This window comes from Lynx canadensis, chromosome C2, assembly GCF_007474595.2.
Source record: "Lynx canadensis isolate LIC74 chromosome C2, mLynCan4.pri.v2, whole genome shotgun sequence".
Lineage (NCBI taxonomy): Eukaryota > Metazoa > Chordata > Mammalia > Carnivora > Felidae > Lynx > Lynx canadensis.
In genome coordinates, this window is record NC_044311.2 from 158,704,411 (window position 1) to 158,723,919 (window position 19,509).

Sequence of the window (19,509 nt, forward strand, 5' to 3'; positions counted from 1 at the left end):
AGGGCAGTGCGCAGGCCCCCACAGGCTGCTTAATTCATCACTGAGTGACCGAGTTTGTTTTAACAGACACCTGTGTGTTCTGGCACGCACGTCACTCTTCTGTTGGAAGCTGTTTGTGGGCCTGCTCTTGCAGGGCTGGCCGGCCTGGGGCTGCAGTGACCTGACAGGCAAGGTCCCCAATGCCCAGGATTGTCTGCTGGGGAACTGCTTAGTGACAAGGGAACTATGGGGTCAGCCGGCCTGTCCCGTGGGTTCAGGAGGGCCACATGAGGGGGCGTGGAATCCTGTCAGCCCGGGCTTATACGTGCAGGATGCATTGTGTTGTGGTTACACACTACGTATAAAATGTAGATTTGCGCCTGCATAGAGCGTGGATTCTACATGTCCTAGAACTCATCCTAAGAACATACTGCGTATATAATGTTTTGTTCCCATAACTGCAAACGTAGCAGCAAGTAGATCTCTGTGAATGACCCATTTAAGTGTATTTCCATGCTTATGATTTTGAGGGTTTTTTCTCTTTTTAGCTGATGTGTGTGTTGTGAAGGTAGAAGGTACCCCTTATCTCTGTAAAACTGATGAGGTTGGAGAAATATGTGTCAATTCCAGCGCAACTGGCACAGCGTACTATGGTCTACTTGGAATCACAAAGAGCGTCTTTGAGGTTTGTACCTTTTTGTGACCTTTATGTTGGAGTTAAGTTCCATAAGCACTGATGCAGCACACTGGGCAAGGTCAGCTCCCGGAAGCCAGCACTTCGCATGTTGGAAGTGTTGACTTGTTGGGATGAGTCCAATGAGTGCCCACTCCTCTGGGCCAGGCACTGGACACGTGGAAATAAGGGGGTAGCAGGAGGGACACAGGCCATGCTGGGTGTGGGAGCCCCAGGAGGGTCTCATCTGCTGGCAGGGACTCCTTCCCCCGCCCAGGGAACCTTGGGCGACAGCCTCATCTGCCAGCAGGCAGAGTGTGTGCTGAGCTCTCCTGCTTGCCTGCTGCGTCTTAGTGGCCAGCTGGTTGATTATCCATGGACCACAGCCTGACTGTCCCCTCTCTGTTCTATGCAGACTGTCCCGGTCACAGCAGGAGGAGCCCCCGTGTCTGACAGGCCTTTCACCAGGACAGGGCTGCTGGGCTTCATCGGGCCTGTGAGTATGTTCTGCTGCCAGGACCTGGGCCTCCACACCTCAGTGGGAGGGACGCTGCCCGCATCTATTGGGTATCTAGGGGCCATGGACTACTCTCCACATCCCATAGCGCACAGGACAGCAAACACGACGGGACTGTCAGCTCAGGATGTTCCTGATGCCCGTAGGCCCAGTAGCAGTAGGAGTCCTGTACAGCTTCACCTTTCCACCGCCGACTCCCCTCCAGATGTCCCCTGGCCCCCAGCCCAACCCACCAGGCTGCATGACCCTTCCACCCCATAGCCACCCCTGGGCCATGTGGACCCGTCTGTTCCTTGGTTTCCATGTGCTTTTGGCTGCTTGGAGCAGCCATCAGCTGCCTGACCCCCCCAGGGCTTGCCTGCGTATCCTGAGTCCTGACCAGCGTCCTTGCTTCCAGGATAACCTGGTTTTTGTCGTGGGCAAGCTGGATGGGCTAATGGTGGTTGGAGTTCGTAGACACAACGCGGATGACATCGTGGCCACTGCGCTGGCTGTGGAGCCCATGAAGTTTGTCTACAGAGGCAGGTGATGCGCTGCGGGTCCCTGTGCTGTGGCTCTAGATCCCTTCTCTACTTACAGTTTGAGTTGAGAAGCCTGTCTTCAGTAGAAGGAAAGCCCAGTGATTTGAATACACAAAACCTAAAACTTCCGGCCCATCAGAAAAACTTCACAGAAAGAGCATGATCTTTGCAGCCAGGAGCCTGTTCTGTCCTCACCTCTCACAGTGCTCACGCAACTCTTTCAGAGGATGAGGCCCATGGAGCACTTGGGTCAGCATCCTAGAACCTAGACATGCAAACCGAAACAACCAAGTACCAGGTGCTCTGAAATCACCGATGGCCGAGTGTCTCTTCTGCTAAGGTTCAGCGAGACACACAGAGGCCCTACCTTGCTCCTGGGATAAGAATCAATTCAGCTTTTCTAGTGTGTTAGGCAAGCCCTTTAAAGATTCTCATTTCTGTTGAGCCAATAAATGGACCTCTGGCCTAGACCCAGGGCAGCTAGGGTGAGGAGAGGAAAACCCTGTCTGACTCTGTTCACTTCCTGAGCTCTTTGCCCTGGAGGAGCAGCCTGGTCTCCTAGTTGGCCCATTGAACTGACGGAGCTTTTTCAATTTTCTTCTCAAGGGAGGGGGGGGCTCTTGTTACTCACACTAAGGTACCCCTGAGCCTGGCTAGACCCTGCCTTTGAATGTCCCTTAAAGAAATCCTTAAGGAATTCTGCCAAATGGTGGGCACTGCTGGCCCTTCTCTTAGGTCAGGACAACAGGGGTGGGGGATGACCACCCTGGAGAAACTGGCAGGGCAAGCCTGTATGGGTGCCTAGAGCATGGGACGCCAGGACATCGTGACCTGCCCTCACAGCAAAAATGGGACACTGTTGGTGTGGGTATCCATAGGCATAAGGTCAGGGTGGCCCACGCCTGTTTCTGGACTAGATTAGGGAGGCCACCGGAACCTGGTGGTACCTGGAGGCGAAGGCCAATCCTGAGAAATCCGTGCCATCTCAAGTGATTAATGGAGGTCTGGGTGATTGCATCTCCCATTGGACAGGGTACCTTCCTGTCCCCACCACCGTAACCACCTCAAAATGAGCCACAGCCGATAGAGTGTGCCCTACAGGAACAATGTCCCAAGAATGCTAGCACGTGAAAGGAGTTCTTTGTTCTTAAACACAAACGTGATAAATGGAATAAACAGTAGGATAGATAACAGCTAGAGAAGGAAGTGATAAGTTGGAAAGTCAGATTAAGGAACTTCTCCGGAAGTAAGGAAAAAGAAAGTTGAAAAGAAAAATTAAGAGAGATGGAGTGAGAAAAGGGCTGGCGTCCAGAAAGCAGACCCCAGGGGAGGGGGCACATGCATGGAGGGAGGGCAGCATCTGAGAAGCAGGCTTTTAAGTTATTATTTAACTTTAAGGATGTTTAAGTTATTAAAAGAAATTTTTAGAATTTATTTATTTATTTTGAGAGAGAGCAAGGGGGAGGGGCAGAAAGAGAGAATCCCAAGCAGGCTCCACGCTGTCAGTACAGAGCCCGATGCGGGGCTTGAACCCATGAACCATGAGATCATGACCCCAGCTGAGACCGAGAGTTGGACACTTAACCGACTGAGCCACTCAGGCACCCCATAGAACTCATAATACTTGTGGACAAAGATTTCTGCACACGGAAATGTACCACATGTATTATAATTAAGGAAAATTGTCTTTTAAGATATGTGCCTGGTTGTTTTGCTTTCCCCCGAAGTCCTTTTTGTTTTAGTGAATTGGAACTTATTTCAGCCACACTGTAGGAGATTAGGGACTGGTTGCTCTTTAGATTCGAAGCAAGCAGCCGGTTGCTAGATTGGCTTGTGAACACTAGCACTTTCACATCGTCCAAGTGAGAGCGAGTGTCTGTGTCCTGCTCAGTGCCCTTTGCTGGGTGGTCATTTTTGTCCTCGTTTTCCCCCAGGATTGCCGTGTTCTCCGTGACGGTGCTGCACGATGACCGGATCGTGCTTGTGGCTGAGCAGCGGCCTGATGCCTCCGAGGAGGACAGCTTCCAGTGGATGAGTCGCGTGCTGCAGGTGGGCCCAGGCGGCTCGCTGCCTTTCTGGCCTGTTTTTCGGAGTGTGATGAGTCCAAGTATACAGCTGTACCCTTCGGCGCCCTGCCTGCCTGCCCTGTTCTCTACCTCAGTGTTTGGAGCACCTTTTGTAGCCATGCTGAGCAGGCCGATGTGTGGTTGCCCCCCACCTGGTCACAGGGTTGACCCACTGAGAGTCGTGGCTTCCAGGACCCTCCACCCCGCACTGCCTGCATACAGTAGGCACTAAATAAACATGGGCTTTGTGAGGATGAGAGAACCGCATTTTGAAACCGTAATGCTGGGGCGCCTGGGTGGCGCAGTCGGTTAAGCCTCCGACTTCAGCCAGGTCACGATCTCGCGGTCCGGGAGTTCGAGCCCCGCGTTGGGCTCTGGGCTGATGGCTCAGAGCCTGGAGCCTGTTTCCGATTCTGTGTCTCCCTCTCTCTCTGCCCCTCTCCCGTTCATGCTCTGTCTCTCTCTGTCCCAAAAATAAATAAACGTTGAAAAAAAAAATTAAAAAAAAAAAAAAAGAAACCGTAATGCTATTCAAGGGTTAGTATGTCCCAAAACAGCAGTCCCATAAATCTGTCAATTAGGATGATTTAAAGAGAGACTCTTACTTGGATTCACAGCAGGCCATTGCCCCGGGGGCTGGTGAGAAATGAGAGCTTGTGCACGTCCGCACCAGTGCTTTTCCCAACATTTTATGAAAACGCAAAACATACAGCGAAGTTGAAAGAAATGTACAGAAAATTCCTAATATGCAGTCTTTAGGTTCTGCAGTGATTGACATGTTGTTACACTTGCTTGTCCCAGTCTGTCCCTCTGCCCACTCACTGGCACCGTCTTTCCCTGCACGGCCCTCATTTCTCACATACTGAACTGGGGTTCAACATATTCTCTTTGGGGGTAAGGGGGTAAAATTTACGTCCGGTAAAGCACACCAGCTTTAAAGGTACCATTCAGTGAGAGGTTTTCAGTCGACTTGATTGGATGGAACTTACAGGTATAATGAGCCCATTTTTAAGTGGGCAGGTTGATGAGTTTTGGCAAAAGTATGCACCCAAGTAACACTACACGACGATATCTAAGATGCAGAGTATTTGCATCACTCCAGTGTCCCTCGCCCCCATGCTGCTGGCCGGCCCAGAGAACAGGCTTTGTGTCAGTACAGGGGAGCAGCATAGGACGTCTTCCTTCCTGTACAGACGTTCTGTGTTAGGGAATCACACAGTGTTTGCTCTTCTGTCTGGCTTCTTTGCCTCAGCATGTTTTTGAGATTCCTTGTGTTGTGTGGATCAGTGGTTAATTCCTTTTGATTGCTGAGTTGTGTTTCTTTGCTTACCTATTTCCGTCTTGATGTACGTTTGGGTTGCTAATTTTTTACTGTTATGAATAAAAACTGCTATGGGCAACAGTGTACATGCTTAACCAGCAGAGCCACGCAGGTGCCCCTATTATGGAATATTTTTAGTACAACAAACAAAAAGAAGAATGTAATAATCCCCATGTTCCTATCACTCTGTTCAACAGTTACCAATCCAGGCCCCATCTGTGTCCCCACCAGGCCTCTTCCTCTTCTCCCTCAGGAGTGGGGTTTTTTTGTTGTTGTTCTTTTTTGTTATTGTTGTTTTTTAATGTTTATCCACTTTTGAAAGAGAGAGAGAGTGCGAGAGGAGGAGGGACAGCAAAAGAGGGAGACACAGAGTTCAAAGCAGGCTTCAGGTTCTGAGCTATCAGCACAGAGCCCAACGCAGGGCTCGAACTCACAAACTGGGAGACCATGACTTGAGCCGAAGTCAGACGTTTAACCAACTGAGCCACCGAGGCACCCCCAGGAGTGTTTTTTTTTTAATTATTATTTATTTAAAAAAAATTTTTTTTAATATTTAGTTATTTTTGAGAGAGAGGGAGACAGAGAATCTGAAGCAAGCTCCAGGTTCCAAGCTGTCAGCACAGAGCCCGACGCAGGGCTTGAACTCACAAACCATGAGATCATGACCTGAGCTGAAGTCAGATGCTTAACGGCCTGAGCCACCCAGGAGCCCCTCCCTTGGGAGTGTTTTGAAGCAAATGCCAGATATCACATTTTATCTGTAAAGATTTCGTTATTTCTTGGGACGCCTGGGTGGCTCAGTCGGTTAAGCAGCCAACTTCGGCTCAGGTCATGATCTCCCGGTCCGTGAGTTCGAGCCCCGCGTCGGGCTCTGTGCTGACAGCTCAGAGCCTGGAGCCTGTTTCAGATTCTGTGTCTCCCTCTCTCTGACCCTCCCCGTTCATGCTCTGTCTCTCTCTCTGTCTCAAAAATAAATAAACGTTAAAAAAAATTAATAAAAACTAAAAAGATTTTGTTATTTCTTTAAACAAGAAATATCACTATCACATCTCTAAAAATTAATAATTGTATTTATTTGTTTATTTAATGTTTATTTATGTTTGAGAGAGAAAGACAGCATGATCAGGGGAGAGGAAGAGAGAGAGGGAAACAGAATCTGAAGCAGGTTCCAGGCTCTGAGCTGTCAGCACAGAGCCTGGTGCGGGGCTTGAACTTATGGACTGTGAGATCATGACCTGAGCCCAAGTCAGATGCTTAACTGACTGAGCCACCCAGGTGCCATATCTTTTATTTATTTTTAAATTGAGATATAATTGACATAATATTAATTCCAGGTATACAACATAATATCATATTTATATATATTGTGATCACCACAGTAAGCCTAGTTGACATTTATCACCATACATAATTACAAACTTTTTTCTTGTGATGAGAACTTTTTTTAAATGATTTTTTCATTTCTGAGAGAGAGAGAGAGTCAGAGCATGAGAGGGGGAGGGGCAAAGAGCGAGGGAGACTGAATCTGAAGCAGGCTCCAGGCTCTGAGCTGTCAGCACAGAGCCCGATTTGGACCTGAGCCCAAGTCGGATGCTCAACTGACTGAGCCACCCAGGTGCCCCTCTTGTGATGAGAACTTTTAAGATCTGCTCTCTTAGCAGCTTTCAAATGTGCAATACCACGTCTTTAACTGTAGTGACTATGCTGTGCGTGACCTCCCCAGGACTTGTTCATTTTATAACTAGAAGTTTGTACCTTCTGACCCTTCACCCATTTCCTCCAGCCCCCACCCCAGCCCTGGCTACCGCCAGTCAGTTCTCTGTATCTGTGAGCTCTAAGATTTCACATGTAAGTGAGGTCATGTGGTATTTGTCTTTCTCTGACTTAATTTGCTTAGTGTTATACCCTCGGGGTCCATCCATGTTGTCACAAATGGCAAGATCTCCTTTTTTGTGGCTGAGTAGTATTCCGTTGTGTGTGTGTGTGTGTGTGTGTGTGTGTGTGTGTGTGTGTGTATACACGCACACACCACAGCTTCTTTATCCATTCATCCGTCCATGGACACTTGGGTTGCTTCCATATCTTAGCTTTTGTAAATTCTGCTGCAGTAAACATAGGAGTGCATTTATCTTTTTGAATTAGAGTTTTTGTTTTCTTTGGGTAAATACCCAGTAGTGCAATTGCTGGATCATATGGTAGATCTACTTTTAATTTTTTGAAGAATATCCATACTGTTTTCCATAGTGGCTGAACTAATTTACATTTCCACCCAACAGTGCATGAAGGTTCCCTTTTCTGCACATCCTCACCAACACTTGTTATTTCTTGTCTTTTTGATAGTAGCCATTCTAACAGGAATGAGGTGATATCTCATTTTTTTAAATCTGCATTTTCCTGATGACTAATGATGCTGGGCACCTTTTCATGTACCTGTTGAGCATATGTATGTCTTCTTTGGAGAAATGCCTATTTAGATCCTTTGCCAATTTTTTTTTTTTTATTTATTTTTTTTTTTTAAAAATTTTTTTTTTTTCAACGTTTATTTATTTTTGGGACAGAGAGAAACAGAGCATGAACGGGGGAGGGGCAGAGAGAGAGGGAGACACAGAATCGGAAACAGGCTCCAGGCTCTGAGCCATCAGCCCAGAGCCTGACGTGGGGCTCGAACTCACGGACCGCGAGATCGTGACCTGGCTGAAGTCGGACGCTTAACCGACTGCGCCACCCAGGCGCCCCCCTTTGCCAATTTTTTAACTGGATTGTTTGTGCTATTGAGTTGTAGGAATCTTTGATATATTTTGGAACTTAACCTCTTATTAGATATATGGTTTGCAAATATTTTCTCTGATTCAGTAGGTTGTCTTTTCACTCTGTTGATGGTTTCCTTCGCTGAGCAGAAGCTTTTTCCTTTGAAACGATCCCACTTACTTATGTTGCTCTTGCTTCTGGCATCATATCCATAAAATCATCGCCAAGACTGATGTCAAGGAGCTCATCACCTGTGTTTTCTTCTAGGGGTTTCATGGTTTCAGGTCTTACGTTCAACTCTTTAACCAGTTTTGATTTTATTTTTGTGGGTGGTGTGAGAAAAGGGTCCAGTTTCATTATTTCTCATGTGACTGCCTGGTTTCCCCAGAACCGTTTATTGAAGACCATCCCTTCCCCATTGTATATTTTTGCCTCCTGTGTTGTAAATTAATTGTGTATGCATGGGTTTATTTCTGGGTTCTCTATTCTAATTCCATCAATCTGTACGTCTTTTGTTTTTAAGTTTACTTATTTTGAGAGAGAGAGAGTGCACGTACACAAGCAGGGGAGGGGTAGAGAGGAGGAGAGACAGAATCCCAAGTAGGCTCCACGCCATCGGTGCAGAGCTCAGTGCCGGGCTCAGACTTATGAACCATGAGATCACGACCTGAGCTAAATCAAGAGTCAGACACTTAAACGACTGAGCCACCCAGGTGCCCTGTATGTCTGTTTTGATGCTAGTTCCATACTATTTTGGCTACTGTAGCTTGGTAATATAGTTCAGAATCACAAAGGGTGATGTCTCCAGCTTTGTTCTTCCTCAGGATTGCTTTGGGTATTTGGGGTCTTTTTTGGTTCCATACAGATTTTAGGCTTTCTTCTAGTTCTGTGAAAAATGCTGTTGGAATCTTCATAGGGATTGCACTGAATCTGTGGATTGCTTTGGGTAGAGTGGACATTTTAACGATACTGATTCCTCTGATCCATGAGCATGGAGTATCTGTCTATTTTTTATGTCTTCAGTTTCTTTAATCTATGTCAGTTTTTCAGTGTATAGGTTTTTCACCTCCTCATTTAAATTTATTCTCAGGTATTTTATTATTTTTGGTGCAATTGTAAATGGAATTGGTTTCTTAATTTCTCCTTCTGGTAGTTCATTGGTGTATAGAGACACAACAGATGTTCCCTGCGACTTTACTGAATGTGTTTATCAGTTCTAACAGTTTTTGGTGGAGTCTTAAGGGTTTTCTATATATAAGACCATGCCGTCTGTAAATAGTTACAGTTTTACTATTTGGATGTCTTTTATTTCTTTTTCTTTCCTGATTGCTGTAGCTAAGACTTCCCATACATGTTGAATAGAAGTGGTGAGAGTGGGCATCCCTGTCTTGTTCCTGACCATAAAGGGAAACCTTCCAGCTTTTCCCCCATTGAAATGAGGTTGGCTGTGGGCTTGTCAAATATGGCCTTTCTTAGGGAGGTACGTTCCCTCTATACCTGCTGTGTTTTTATCATAACAGTAATCTCTTGTTGTCATTAAATATCTAGTCACGATTCAGACTTCCCTGATTATTTAATGTTTTAACTTGTTTGTTAGACTCAGGATCAAAATGAGGTGAAAAGTTATACTTGGTGGGGACAGGTCTTTAAGTCTTTTTTAATCTATAGATTCTTTATCATATTTTTCTTGTGATTAGTTTATGGACAAAACCAAGTTCTTTGTCCAGTATGCTTGTTTAGCCTGAATTCTGGCAGTTGTCCCTCTGTGGTGTTATTTAATACAGTCATCTGTCCCCTGTAGTCCTGCACATTGTGGTTAGATCCAGAGGATTGATCAGACTCAGGTTCAGTTTTCTGGCAAATGTTCTTCATAGAAGGTGGCATGTGATGTTTAGCGCTCCTGTAGTCACTGATCTGCTAGGACTTCACAGTGGTGCTACTTTCTCATCATTACCCAAGCAGCCTTAGAAGTTTCTTCTTTGGAGAGTGCATGTCCTCCTCGGTCACCTGGGGGCCTGGTGGTGGGCTGTATAGGAAAACAAGATCAAGGAGTGATTTCAGAGTAGTGAGATGCTTTCTTAGAATCCTCTAAAAGTGACCACTGAGTTTTGTTTATCTTTTCGTTAAGAACTAGTGGATTTAGGGGCGCCTGGGTGGCGCAGTCGGTTAAGCGTCCGACTTCAGCCAGGTCACGATCTCGCGGTCCGTGAGTTCGAGCCCCGCGTCAGGCTCTGGGCTGATGGCTCAGAGCCTGGAGCCTGTTTCCGATTCTGTGTCTCCCTCTCTATCTGCCCCTCCCCCGTTCATGCTCTGTCTCTCTCTGTCCCAAAAAATAAATAAACATTGGAAAAAAAAAAATTAAAAAAAAAAAAAAAAAGAACTAGTGGATTTAAACATCCTGTATGCGTTTCAATCCATTATAGTTTTTTTTATTTTTCAGTGGCCAGTGGGAGCCCCTCAGGTTGGCTCTTGAATCCTTCTGACATTCCCCTGGGATTCTCTGAGGCCAGAGCAGAGACGAGGAAGTTCAGAGGCTGGGGGAAGGCAGTGTGTTTTGTGTCCTCGACGTGTCACGGTGGGGACTCTAGGGACCCTGCTACTTCCTAGGGCAAATGGAATTGGGTACCACCATCGGGGCACTTGACGTTGCTGCTCAGTCACTGTTTCTGGGCTTTTTTCAGTGGACAGAGTAGGAAATGATGCCTCCATCATGAATTCATGCTGCAAGTTCCAAGCCAGATTCCGCCCCACAAGGTTTTTACATAAGCCATGGATCTCCTCTCTGCCACACTGAAAGACTGCAGACATCCACAGCTCCCAGCAGTCACTCACGTGCCTCAGGCCACACTATGCACTGCAGTCTCAAAATCCTAGTCTCCACACTACCTCTAAAACGTGAGATCTCCAAGAGCAGCTTACCATTTGCAATTCTTTTTGCCCACAGGACGTATCTCACGGGCAGGGGGCGGGTACTAATCAAATTACCATGTTTAAATAAATACACTCTCTCTATGGGCCTTTGCTACCAATCTGATTCCAGTGCGGCTAAGTTCATTTGTTTTATCTTACTTTCAGTCACTGGGGAATGCTTTTTAAAATTTCAAGGTTTTTGTAAGTAAAATATACATGGCTCCGAAGTCAGATCTGAACGCCAGGGATATTCAGAGAAGTCTGCTTCTGCCCCCTACAGCTTCCCTAACTTTCCTTTCTTTAACATAAGCAGTTCCAGATTTATGTATATGTGTATGTATATGTGTGTTACACTGTAGGAAATGTACACACATCTTTCCGTCTTTCCGTGTCTTCTCGTTGAACAGAGTGTCTCAGAGGTCACTGCCTCTTTGACCTTTGGATGTGCATGTTCTCACCCATCTCATAAGCCTTCCGGCTTCTCGCCAGTGTTGAGTAGGTCAGCGTGTCAGTATGTGTGCCAGGTCTCAAACACAGCGTCTCCTAACTCGTGTTACTATCGCCTTCCAGGCCATCGACAGCATCCACCAGGTGGGCGTGTACTGTCTGGCCCTGGTTCCTGCCAACACCTTGCCCAAGGCTCCCCTTGGAGGGATTCATATTTCTGAAACCAAGCAGCGGTTTCTGGAGGGGATGCTGCACCCGTGTAATGTACTAATGTGCCCTCACACCTGTGTCACCAACCTCCCCAAACCTCGCCAGAAACAACCAGGTTAGTCGTGCATGACAATACTTGTCTGATCAGTCTTAATGTTGGTGGCTGCCATACCTGTGGTTAAATGGTGCAGCCCTCTTGGGCCCTACGTCTCTGGGGCTGGGGTTAAGAGCCATAGTGAATGGCACATCAGGTCAGTCTCCACCTCCTGCCTCCCTGGACCCAAGGCACAGATGAGCAAACGTCATCACGTCACCTGTGTGGTGTGGTGGTTTTCACGTGTCTCTTGGAACCCGTCGGAGTGACTAAATTCAGGCATGACGTCTTAGGCTTGGAAGGTGAGGCTGTGACTCTTCGGGAGTAGAAATGACGCCCAAGAGCAGTCTTGGAGCTCAGGAATCTAAGGACCCTCTGCAGTGCTGGGGGGGCGGCCAGCTGTGCCAAGGCTGCGGGTGCCAGGGGACAGGTGCTGTGCCCCGTGGCTGGTGAGACCCAAATGGCCACTGTCTACTCCCTGATTTCACACATGTAACAACTAATTTTAAAGCCTGCTTTGACTGTTATTTTTGTTCCATTGGTTATGTAAAGTTTTAGTAAATGCTAATAATAACTTTTATTGATTATTGAACAAATAAAATATCATTAAATAAATACACTTACTAAGAAAGATTTAATGTCCTGTTTTATATGTAAAATGCAGTAAAACAATGAAGTCTATTAAAATGTTCTGTTATGGCTGAGGTCAAATCTTCTACCCCCAGGTATATGCCGTTTGGTAAATTTCTCAGTCTGGTGTTGCTTGTATTTGGGAGATTCTCTTCATCACTTAAAACCTTGTGGCTGGTTTCCTGAGCGTCTGTATGTTAGCGAAGAGTGAAATGTACAGTCACATGACAGTTCTGTACCCAGAGCCATGCCTTCTCATTCAGGGTCTCCGCCCCTGTTTCCTAGAGGTTGGACCAGCCTCCATGATCGTGGGGAACCTGGTTGCTGGGAAGAGAATCGCCCAGGCCTCAGGGAGGGAGCTGGCTCACCTGGAGGACAGTGACCAGGCGAGAAAGGTAACAGCAAGTGGCCAGTGCCTGGGAAAGCGGGGCAGGCGCCTCCCCGGCAAGGCCGTGGACTGATGGGCCTCTCTACACAGTTCCTGTTCCTGCCGGATGTGCTGCAGTGGCGGGCGCACACCACCCCCGACCACCCGCTGTTCCTGCTGCTCAATGCCAAGGTAGGCCGCCTGTGCCCATCCCTCCCCGGCTCCCGGTGCTCTGTCCCCAGAGTCCCTGCCCGGAGAACAGGGTGTCGTTGCCAGGCCATCCTCTCTGCCTACCGCGTTCTTTGTGGAGCACTCAGCTGTCACATAATTCACGCAGTAACGTTTCCGCCCATCTTATATTTAACAGGAAAATTCTCATTAGCTCCTTTCCCAATTAAGAACAGTATGCTTATAAAAAAAAAACAAACAGTATGCTTGTAAATGAGTTAAAAGGAAGTGTTTATTTTGTAAAAATTAGGAATTTAGACTTTTGTTTATAGATTTGACATGGCAAATGCTGCTTACTGCCCTGATCCTGGTATAGATTCAGAAATTCACTGTCAGGATTTTGGGCACCTTTTGATGTGATTACACTGTACCTGGAGTTCTTAGGATAGAAAGGAGGGGCTGTAACTCTCACATCCAATGGGTGGGCCAGTAGGCAAAATAGAGAAACATGACAAGTTAAATAACAGTAAAAATCCTGTCTCAGATGCATCACACAAGATGTAAGACCATGTGCACTTTGACATAGTAAAGGGAAGGTCACTGTGCTCTTAGAAAAATGCTGGTCCAGCTTTTGTTTCTGCTTGTTGCTGCCCACTGTCCCTTCATTCAAAACACATTTATTGATACCTGCCGAGTTACACGGTGTTAAGAGGAAAAGGGCACCTGCTCTCGGGACGCTTGAAGTGAGTCTTCCCTGCTGGAAAACCGGTCCGTAAGAAAGACTTTATATTCCTCGTCCTGTGTAACTGTGGATCTAGAAGAGTGTTAACATTTATTTTGTGACTGACAGTTATTGGGGGGGGCCGGGCCCAGACATGAGGTGGCAGCTCAGAGGAGGAGGAGAGACGTGCCCTCACGCGGTGTGTGTGGTCTGAGCACCTGAGCACAGGGAGTGCTTCTCAAGGGAGGAGGGCCCCAGGGTGGGGGCCCCACAGAGGAGCTCGCCAGGCATCTGTGTGGAGGGGTTGGCCATCTTTAAAGCCAAGGGAGAGCTCAGGAGGAGCCAGCAGAAGACTAGCCCTGGCCTTCTCCAAATCCATTCTAGACTTTTCTCAAGGTCACTAGTAAAACTGCATTTCTTTTGGTTTGTCAGCCTTCTTCGGGTTTGAATTGTCCTTAGGTCCCTGAGGACGTGCTGGCTTTTGACCCAGCAGCAGGCCTGTGGCTGTACAGGTGGTCGTCCAAGGGGACTGGCGGGCTCTGGACATCTGGGCTCCCAGTATCTGCCTGGCGCTGACATCCTGCACCTTGGCTGGGATGGGAGAAACAAGCCTAGCTCCCCTTCGCGAAGCCTCAAGGGCCTGCGTGCCTGGCTCTGCATACACGCACATTGGCCTGTGCAGTGGAAGCACCAGTCGAGGAGAAGCGAGGGGTTCCCACTCCCAGGGGCCGGTCTGTTCTGGGGCATTATGTTTAGACCGAGCTGCCCTGTTACTTTTCTTAAGAAGGACAAAACAAGCTGTGAGGCCGGCCCGACTCTGGTCGGCCGAGCGAAGGAAACATTTGCTGGGAGCTGGTCTGCAGCCCGGCTGTCCTCGGCAGAGACGTGAAGTGAACGAGGAGCCCATGCAGCCGGGGCAGCTGTGCATCCGGCCAGGCACCCACCGCGGCGCAGGCCCACTGACCTGGGGGACAGGAGCTTTGACATGCACAACCGTGCAGCTTATGGATGTCTGTTCATTTAATGTGATTACTGTGTGCATATGTATCCAGGGTGATGGTTGTTTCTGGGCAGGGAGAGGATGAATTGAGGGTGGTATGCAGAGTGGTGATGGCTTATTTTAAAAAAGAGAAATTTAAACAATGAGGCAGAATATTATTAGGCATTGAGAACTTAGACATTTATGGCTTTATTCTTTATAATGTTGTTATATTTAAGATATTTTATCAAAAAAGCCAAAAGAGTTTTCTTTAATGGCCGTGTCTCTGCCCTGGACAAGAAGCAGCCCCCACTGCTCCAGACTCTCCTGAGATGCTCGTGGCCCGTCCCTTCACTGATGGCCAAAGAGCCACCTTTGGCCGTTCTGCAGGAACTCCACAGATGACGGGGAAAGACAATGGATGTGTCTGTGGGACTGGCAGTGGTCCCGGCCCCTAACCACAGGGTTCCGGGGACAGGGTGTGTGCAGTGTGAGCACACGCCCTGCCCCACCAGCTCCGCTCAGCCAGGGACTGCGTTCCTAGGGCACCGTCACCAGCACTGCAACCTGCGTCCAGCTGCACAAAAGGGCTGAAAGGGTTGCCGCCGCCCTGATGGAGAAGGCACGACTGAGCGTCGGGGACCATGTGGCTTTAGTCTACCCCCCAGGTAAGCACACCTGAATGCCCTGTGCACACGCCACCTCCCTCAGCTCTGCGTTCCCTGGGACACTTTGTTATTATGGAGCAGACACCCTCATAACCTCCAGCGGGTTGGCCAGGTGCCCGGTCCCTAGCATTCCCTGTCCTGAGCACGACCTCCTCCACTCTCCCGGGAGCAGCCTGTGCCCCTGACCTGTGCAGTCACCGCTTCCGGCTCCCTAGGGTGTGAGCACACAGACGAGAGCACCCTACATGTCAGCTTGGCTCCCAGTTTCCTTTGATAAAGTCTCTTTTAATCCGCAGGCTCTCCATTTCCCTCTCTTTACAATTTATCTACCGAAGACCTGGTCTGACCCTACCTACAGAGGCCCCACGGCCCAGATGCTACAGAGCAGCGTGTTCTTGGTCCCGTGTTTCCTGCAGGCTGGCAGCTAGATCCCAGCCCTGGGTCAGACTCTGGTCCAGTGTCTCTGCCAAGACCAAGTGCTCCTGCATGATCTCACCGGAAGCCCATGCTGGCTTGTGTCTCCGCTGGTGGCATTAGCAGCCACTGACTGATGCTTCGGTGTTTGACATTCATTAATCCTTTAGGGGTCACAAAACAGTGATACTCTAATTCTTTCATTTCTTTTCCATTTATTGGCCATAGAACTAACACACAGAAACCTCCCCCCTCATCTGGTATTTGGCTACCCGGTGGTAGAATTCATATGTGTTGGTTCTTTATGAAATGAATTTTGTTTCCTGTCACACTCCAAAGGTGACCCAGCAATGAATTTAAAAATATATACATATCAATATGAACTCACGGGCTTAAACTTATTTGTTGGGTTTTATCCTTTGTAGTTACTTTCCTTATCAAAGTTCAGGTTCTGCCATGTTTGGCCAATAGGAGCCTGTTCTGGCTGGCTTAGCACTTGGCCACTAGTCCCTTACTGCTTCCTCGGGTTTATTGTGACAAGGTGCTCCACGTCCCCCTAGTGCCCATCCTACCCCAGACCTAAGATCAGCCATTTCTCCACGGAGCCCCCCTGTCCCCTCCCCATGTTCCCAGAACAAAATCTGGGCATGAGGGACACTGGTTTCTCCTGGATTGGCTGCTGTTTGTTGGCTCTTTCAGTGAGCAGAACTGGGAGTTATAAATAAATGTATCTTTTTTTATTTAAAAAAATTTTTTTTATGTTTATTATTTTTGAGAAAAAGAGAGAGAGAGAGAGAGCAAGCAGGGAAGGGGCAGAGAGAGAGGGAGACACAGAATCGGAAGCAGGCTCTGTTATGCCCAGAATTCGTGATCCCCAAAGACCACTAGGGAGCCGAGTCCGATGTAAAAGCAAAAGAGCCTTTATTCGAGCTAGCTCGAGCTCAATCCCCTACCTGCACCGACGCAGCCGCAGCGGTGAGATACCGGGGAGAGAGAGCGAGTTTCAAAAGGACAAAGGTTTTATTGGGGCCTAGGGGCAGTTGGTGAGGTAATGGCCGTGGCCTCAGCCGATTGGCTGGGGAAGGGTCCGAGTCCTGTTAGGCAGGTGAGCGGGAGGTTACTCAAGGGGAGGAGGCGTGGTCAAGGTGAAGGACACAGAACAAGATGGAGTTGGCCGGCGTAGGCCCGCCCTTTCAGCTCCAGGCTCTGAGCTGTCAGCACAGAGCCCGACTCGGGGCTCGAACTCAACAGACCGCGACATCATGACCTGAGCTGTAGTTGGCCACCCTACCGACTGAGCCACCCAGGAGCCCCTAAATAAGTGTATCTTTAGAGAGGCACTGCCTTCTGAGTTCATAGTGTTACATCCCATTCAAATCCAGGATCATAGGACTTTACCAGACCTCACCTACCGCGTATCTCCTTTTTTCCATACCAAGACTCCTGCTTCTTCAGAACAGGGAGATGATAGAGTTCGGATATCCCATAATTACTCAGCTATGTAGCCCTGCATCACATGCAGTGCTCCCAGAATAACTGCACAAATACTGTAACCATCAAAGTGAATTCTGAAAACAGTTTACAAGGTTTGCACCTGCTTTTCTGCCTTCCCCTGCCCCTTGTTGCTGCTTTGTGTCCGTGCTGTCAGGAGTGGCCGTTACAAATGCAGCCTCTCTTTTCTTACCCTCATTTTGATGAGGTTTTGGAGTGATGGTGAGGGGTGGGATCTGGAGCCAAAGGCCAAGAAAAAATTCTTGAGAAGTCTTTGGTGCAAAAAGGTGATTTTATTAAAGCACGGGGACAGGACCCGGGGGCAGGAAGAGCGCACCGGGCTTGTGAGGAGTGACTGATTACATACTATGGAGTTGGTAAAGTCGAAAGGGAGCCCTCCAGAGGGACTTTGATGTGCTAATGAGGACTCCTAAGATACCTGAGTCCTCCCTGTTGTCAAGCTAAGGAGGTTTTCCTCTAGTAAGACATTAACGTTAGGACAGCAAGGGGTTCCTGGAGAAACTATACTCTGTATTTGCCACAAGTGTTTGTCAATGGGCTGCAGGTTATGTGGAAATTTAATGTTACCTGCCATTTCCTTCTTGCCTTTGTTCCCCACATCACTGTGGAGGGGTGATGCTGGGGCTCCAGGTTTCTGGAGATTAGGCTGTTGATAAGATTGCCTTTTTCTTGTAATTTACGAAGATATTTGTAAACTGTTGGAGACTCCTGTCCTGCATGACTGGGATCTCTATCAGCTAACCATTGTTTTTCCCCTTTCCTTTGCCCTTGGGCAGCCAGGAGAGCTGAGGAATGTCATACCTATCTTAGCTGGGGGTGGTCTGGGGGGTCCGCCTGCCTTTATGCTCCCTCATCCCTGGGATGGGGTTGGGTGGCAGCCTGGTCTCTCCTGGCACAGGGATGTGCTAACTTGAATGCTCCTAAACCCACGGGCCTCAACGTCTGTCTCTGCTTTTCATTCTCTGGAGTGTAGGGTGCTTTTCCCCAGGGCGACTGCAGTCCCCACTCTTGAACTACCCTGGCTTCCAGGTCAATGCCAGACTCGTACAGCATGTCAGTGTAAGGCAAGCTGGTGCTCTCCCCTGCCCGAGCTGTCTACACCACACCCTCTACTGTGGTAGGGCCACGCCCCCGGGGTCAGGTGGGAGCTGCAAAGCTTGAGGAGTGCTCACACAGGAAAGGCTGGGGCTAAAGTAACTGCAGAACACCTTAAAACTTTTTTTTTTTTTTTTTTCTTTAGTTTATTTATTTTAGAGAGGGAGAGAGAATCCCAAGCAGGCTCTGCTGTATCAGCACAGCTTGAACTCACAAACTGTGAGATCATGACCTGAGCCTAAATCAAGAGTCAGTCATTTAACCAACCGAGCCACCCAGGCTTCCCCATAAGCTGTTTTTAACAACAAAAAAGAAAATTCATGCTGAAGGTCTACATTTACATTTTTTTTTGATTAAAAAAAAATTTTTTAATGTTTGTTTATCTTTGAGAGACAGAGCGAGAGAGACAGATCACAAGTGGGGGAGCGGGGGCAGGGGTGGAGGCAGAGAGAGGGAGACACAGAATCCAAAGCAGGCTCCCCAGCTCTGAGCTGTCAGCACAGAGCCCTATGCAGGGCTCGAACCCATGAGCTGTGAGATCCATGACCTGAGCTGATGCTTAAGACTGAGGCACCCAGGCACCCATAAATTTACATTTTATGAACTTAACCCGGCCCGTGGAGAGTTTAATAGCTGGAGGGCTAAGCTGTGGTCCCTGCTGGAAGGCCCAGAACCTCCCTTGGGCACAGATATCTTGCAAATGCCACAGGCGCGTGTGTTGTGTATTTCTTGGGAGTGAAGGGGGAGTCCAAGACTTTCTTCCAATTTTCAAAGGGATGTGAGAGCCAAGGGATTAAGAACCCATGCTCTCTGGACACTGCAGAAGAATGGGGTGCTGCTGGGACTGGATTCTCCCCACCTGTTCACCTGGTGATTCCAGGGATGGGAGGAAATATGTGCATAATGGGAACAGCATGAATTTTGTGAGCTCAAGGAAATGAGCTCCTGGTGATGTCTCTCCTGCGTGCTGGGTTTGAGGATATGCTTGTTCTGTGTCGGGCAGGGACCGTGCATGCAGGTGCCCTGGCCTGCTGTGTGCCAGCACCTGCTCTCCCTTCACTCAGTCCTCCTGGCTGTCCCACAGGCGCAGAGCAGATGCATGGTCCTGTGGCGGCGGTACTGGGGGGCCAGCTGGACCTGGCTGGTGTGCTGAGCTGCCCTGGCCGCAGTGTCACATTATTAGTACTGATGGAGCACTGGGGACTTGTAATCCAGTGAAACCCACCAGCTGGGTGAAAGGTGGCATATTTATTTTGACTCTGGAATTGAAATAGCCTGAGGCTGACCAGTGGGGTCTGGTGTGCTCTGAGGGGTAGCATGTAGAGGGGCCTCCACGGTGGGGGGCACAGGAAATGCATCTCAAGTTGGGCTGAGTTCAGGACGGAAATACAGGTTTTAAGCACGGTATAATTCCCCCTAAATTTTAAATATGAGGAATTTTAAACATTTAGAAATTTGAAGGAACATTT

The 19,509-nt window shown here is 48.3% G+C and overlaps 1 protein-coding gene across 2 annotated transcripts in view; it reads left to right on the forward strand.

The window, feature by feature from the left end:
* The window catches only part of DIP2A (disco interacting protein 2 homolog A), a 119,448-nt gene that overhangs the window by 84,774 nt on the left and 15,165 nt on the right, over positions 1 to 19,509 (forward strand). For both annotated transcript variants that reach the window (XM_030330702.1, XM_030330705.1), the window contains 8 exons: positions 528 to 664; positions 1,068 to 1,148; positions 1,567 to 1,694; positions 3,625 to 3,739; positions 11,306 to 11,507; positions 12,402 to 12,511; positions 12,595 to 12,675; positions 14,896 to 15,019. In XM_030330702.1, coding sequence (XP_030186562.1) covers positions 528 to 664; positions 1,068 to 1,148; positions 1,567 to 1,694; positions 3,625 to 3,739; positions 11,306 to 11,507; positions 12,402 to 12,511; positions 12,595 to 12,675; positions 14,896 to 15,019 — 978 coding nt within the window. The remainder of the gene's footprint in view (positions 1 to 527; positions 665 to 1,067; positions 1,149 to 1,566; positions 1,695 to 3,624; positions 3,740 to 11,305; positions 11,508 to 12,401; positions 12,512 to 12,594; positions 12,676 to 14,895; positions 15,020 to 19,509) is intronic.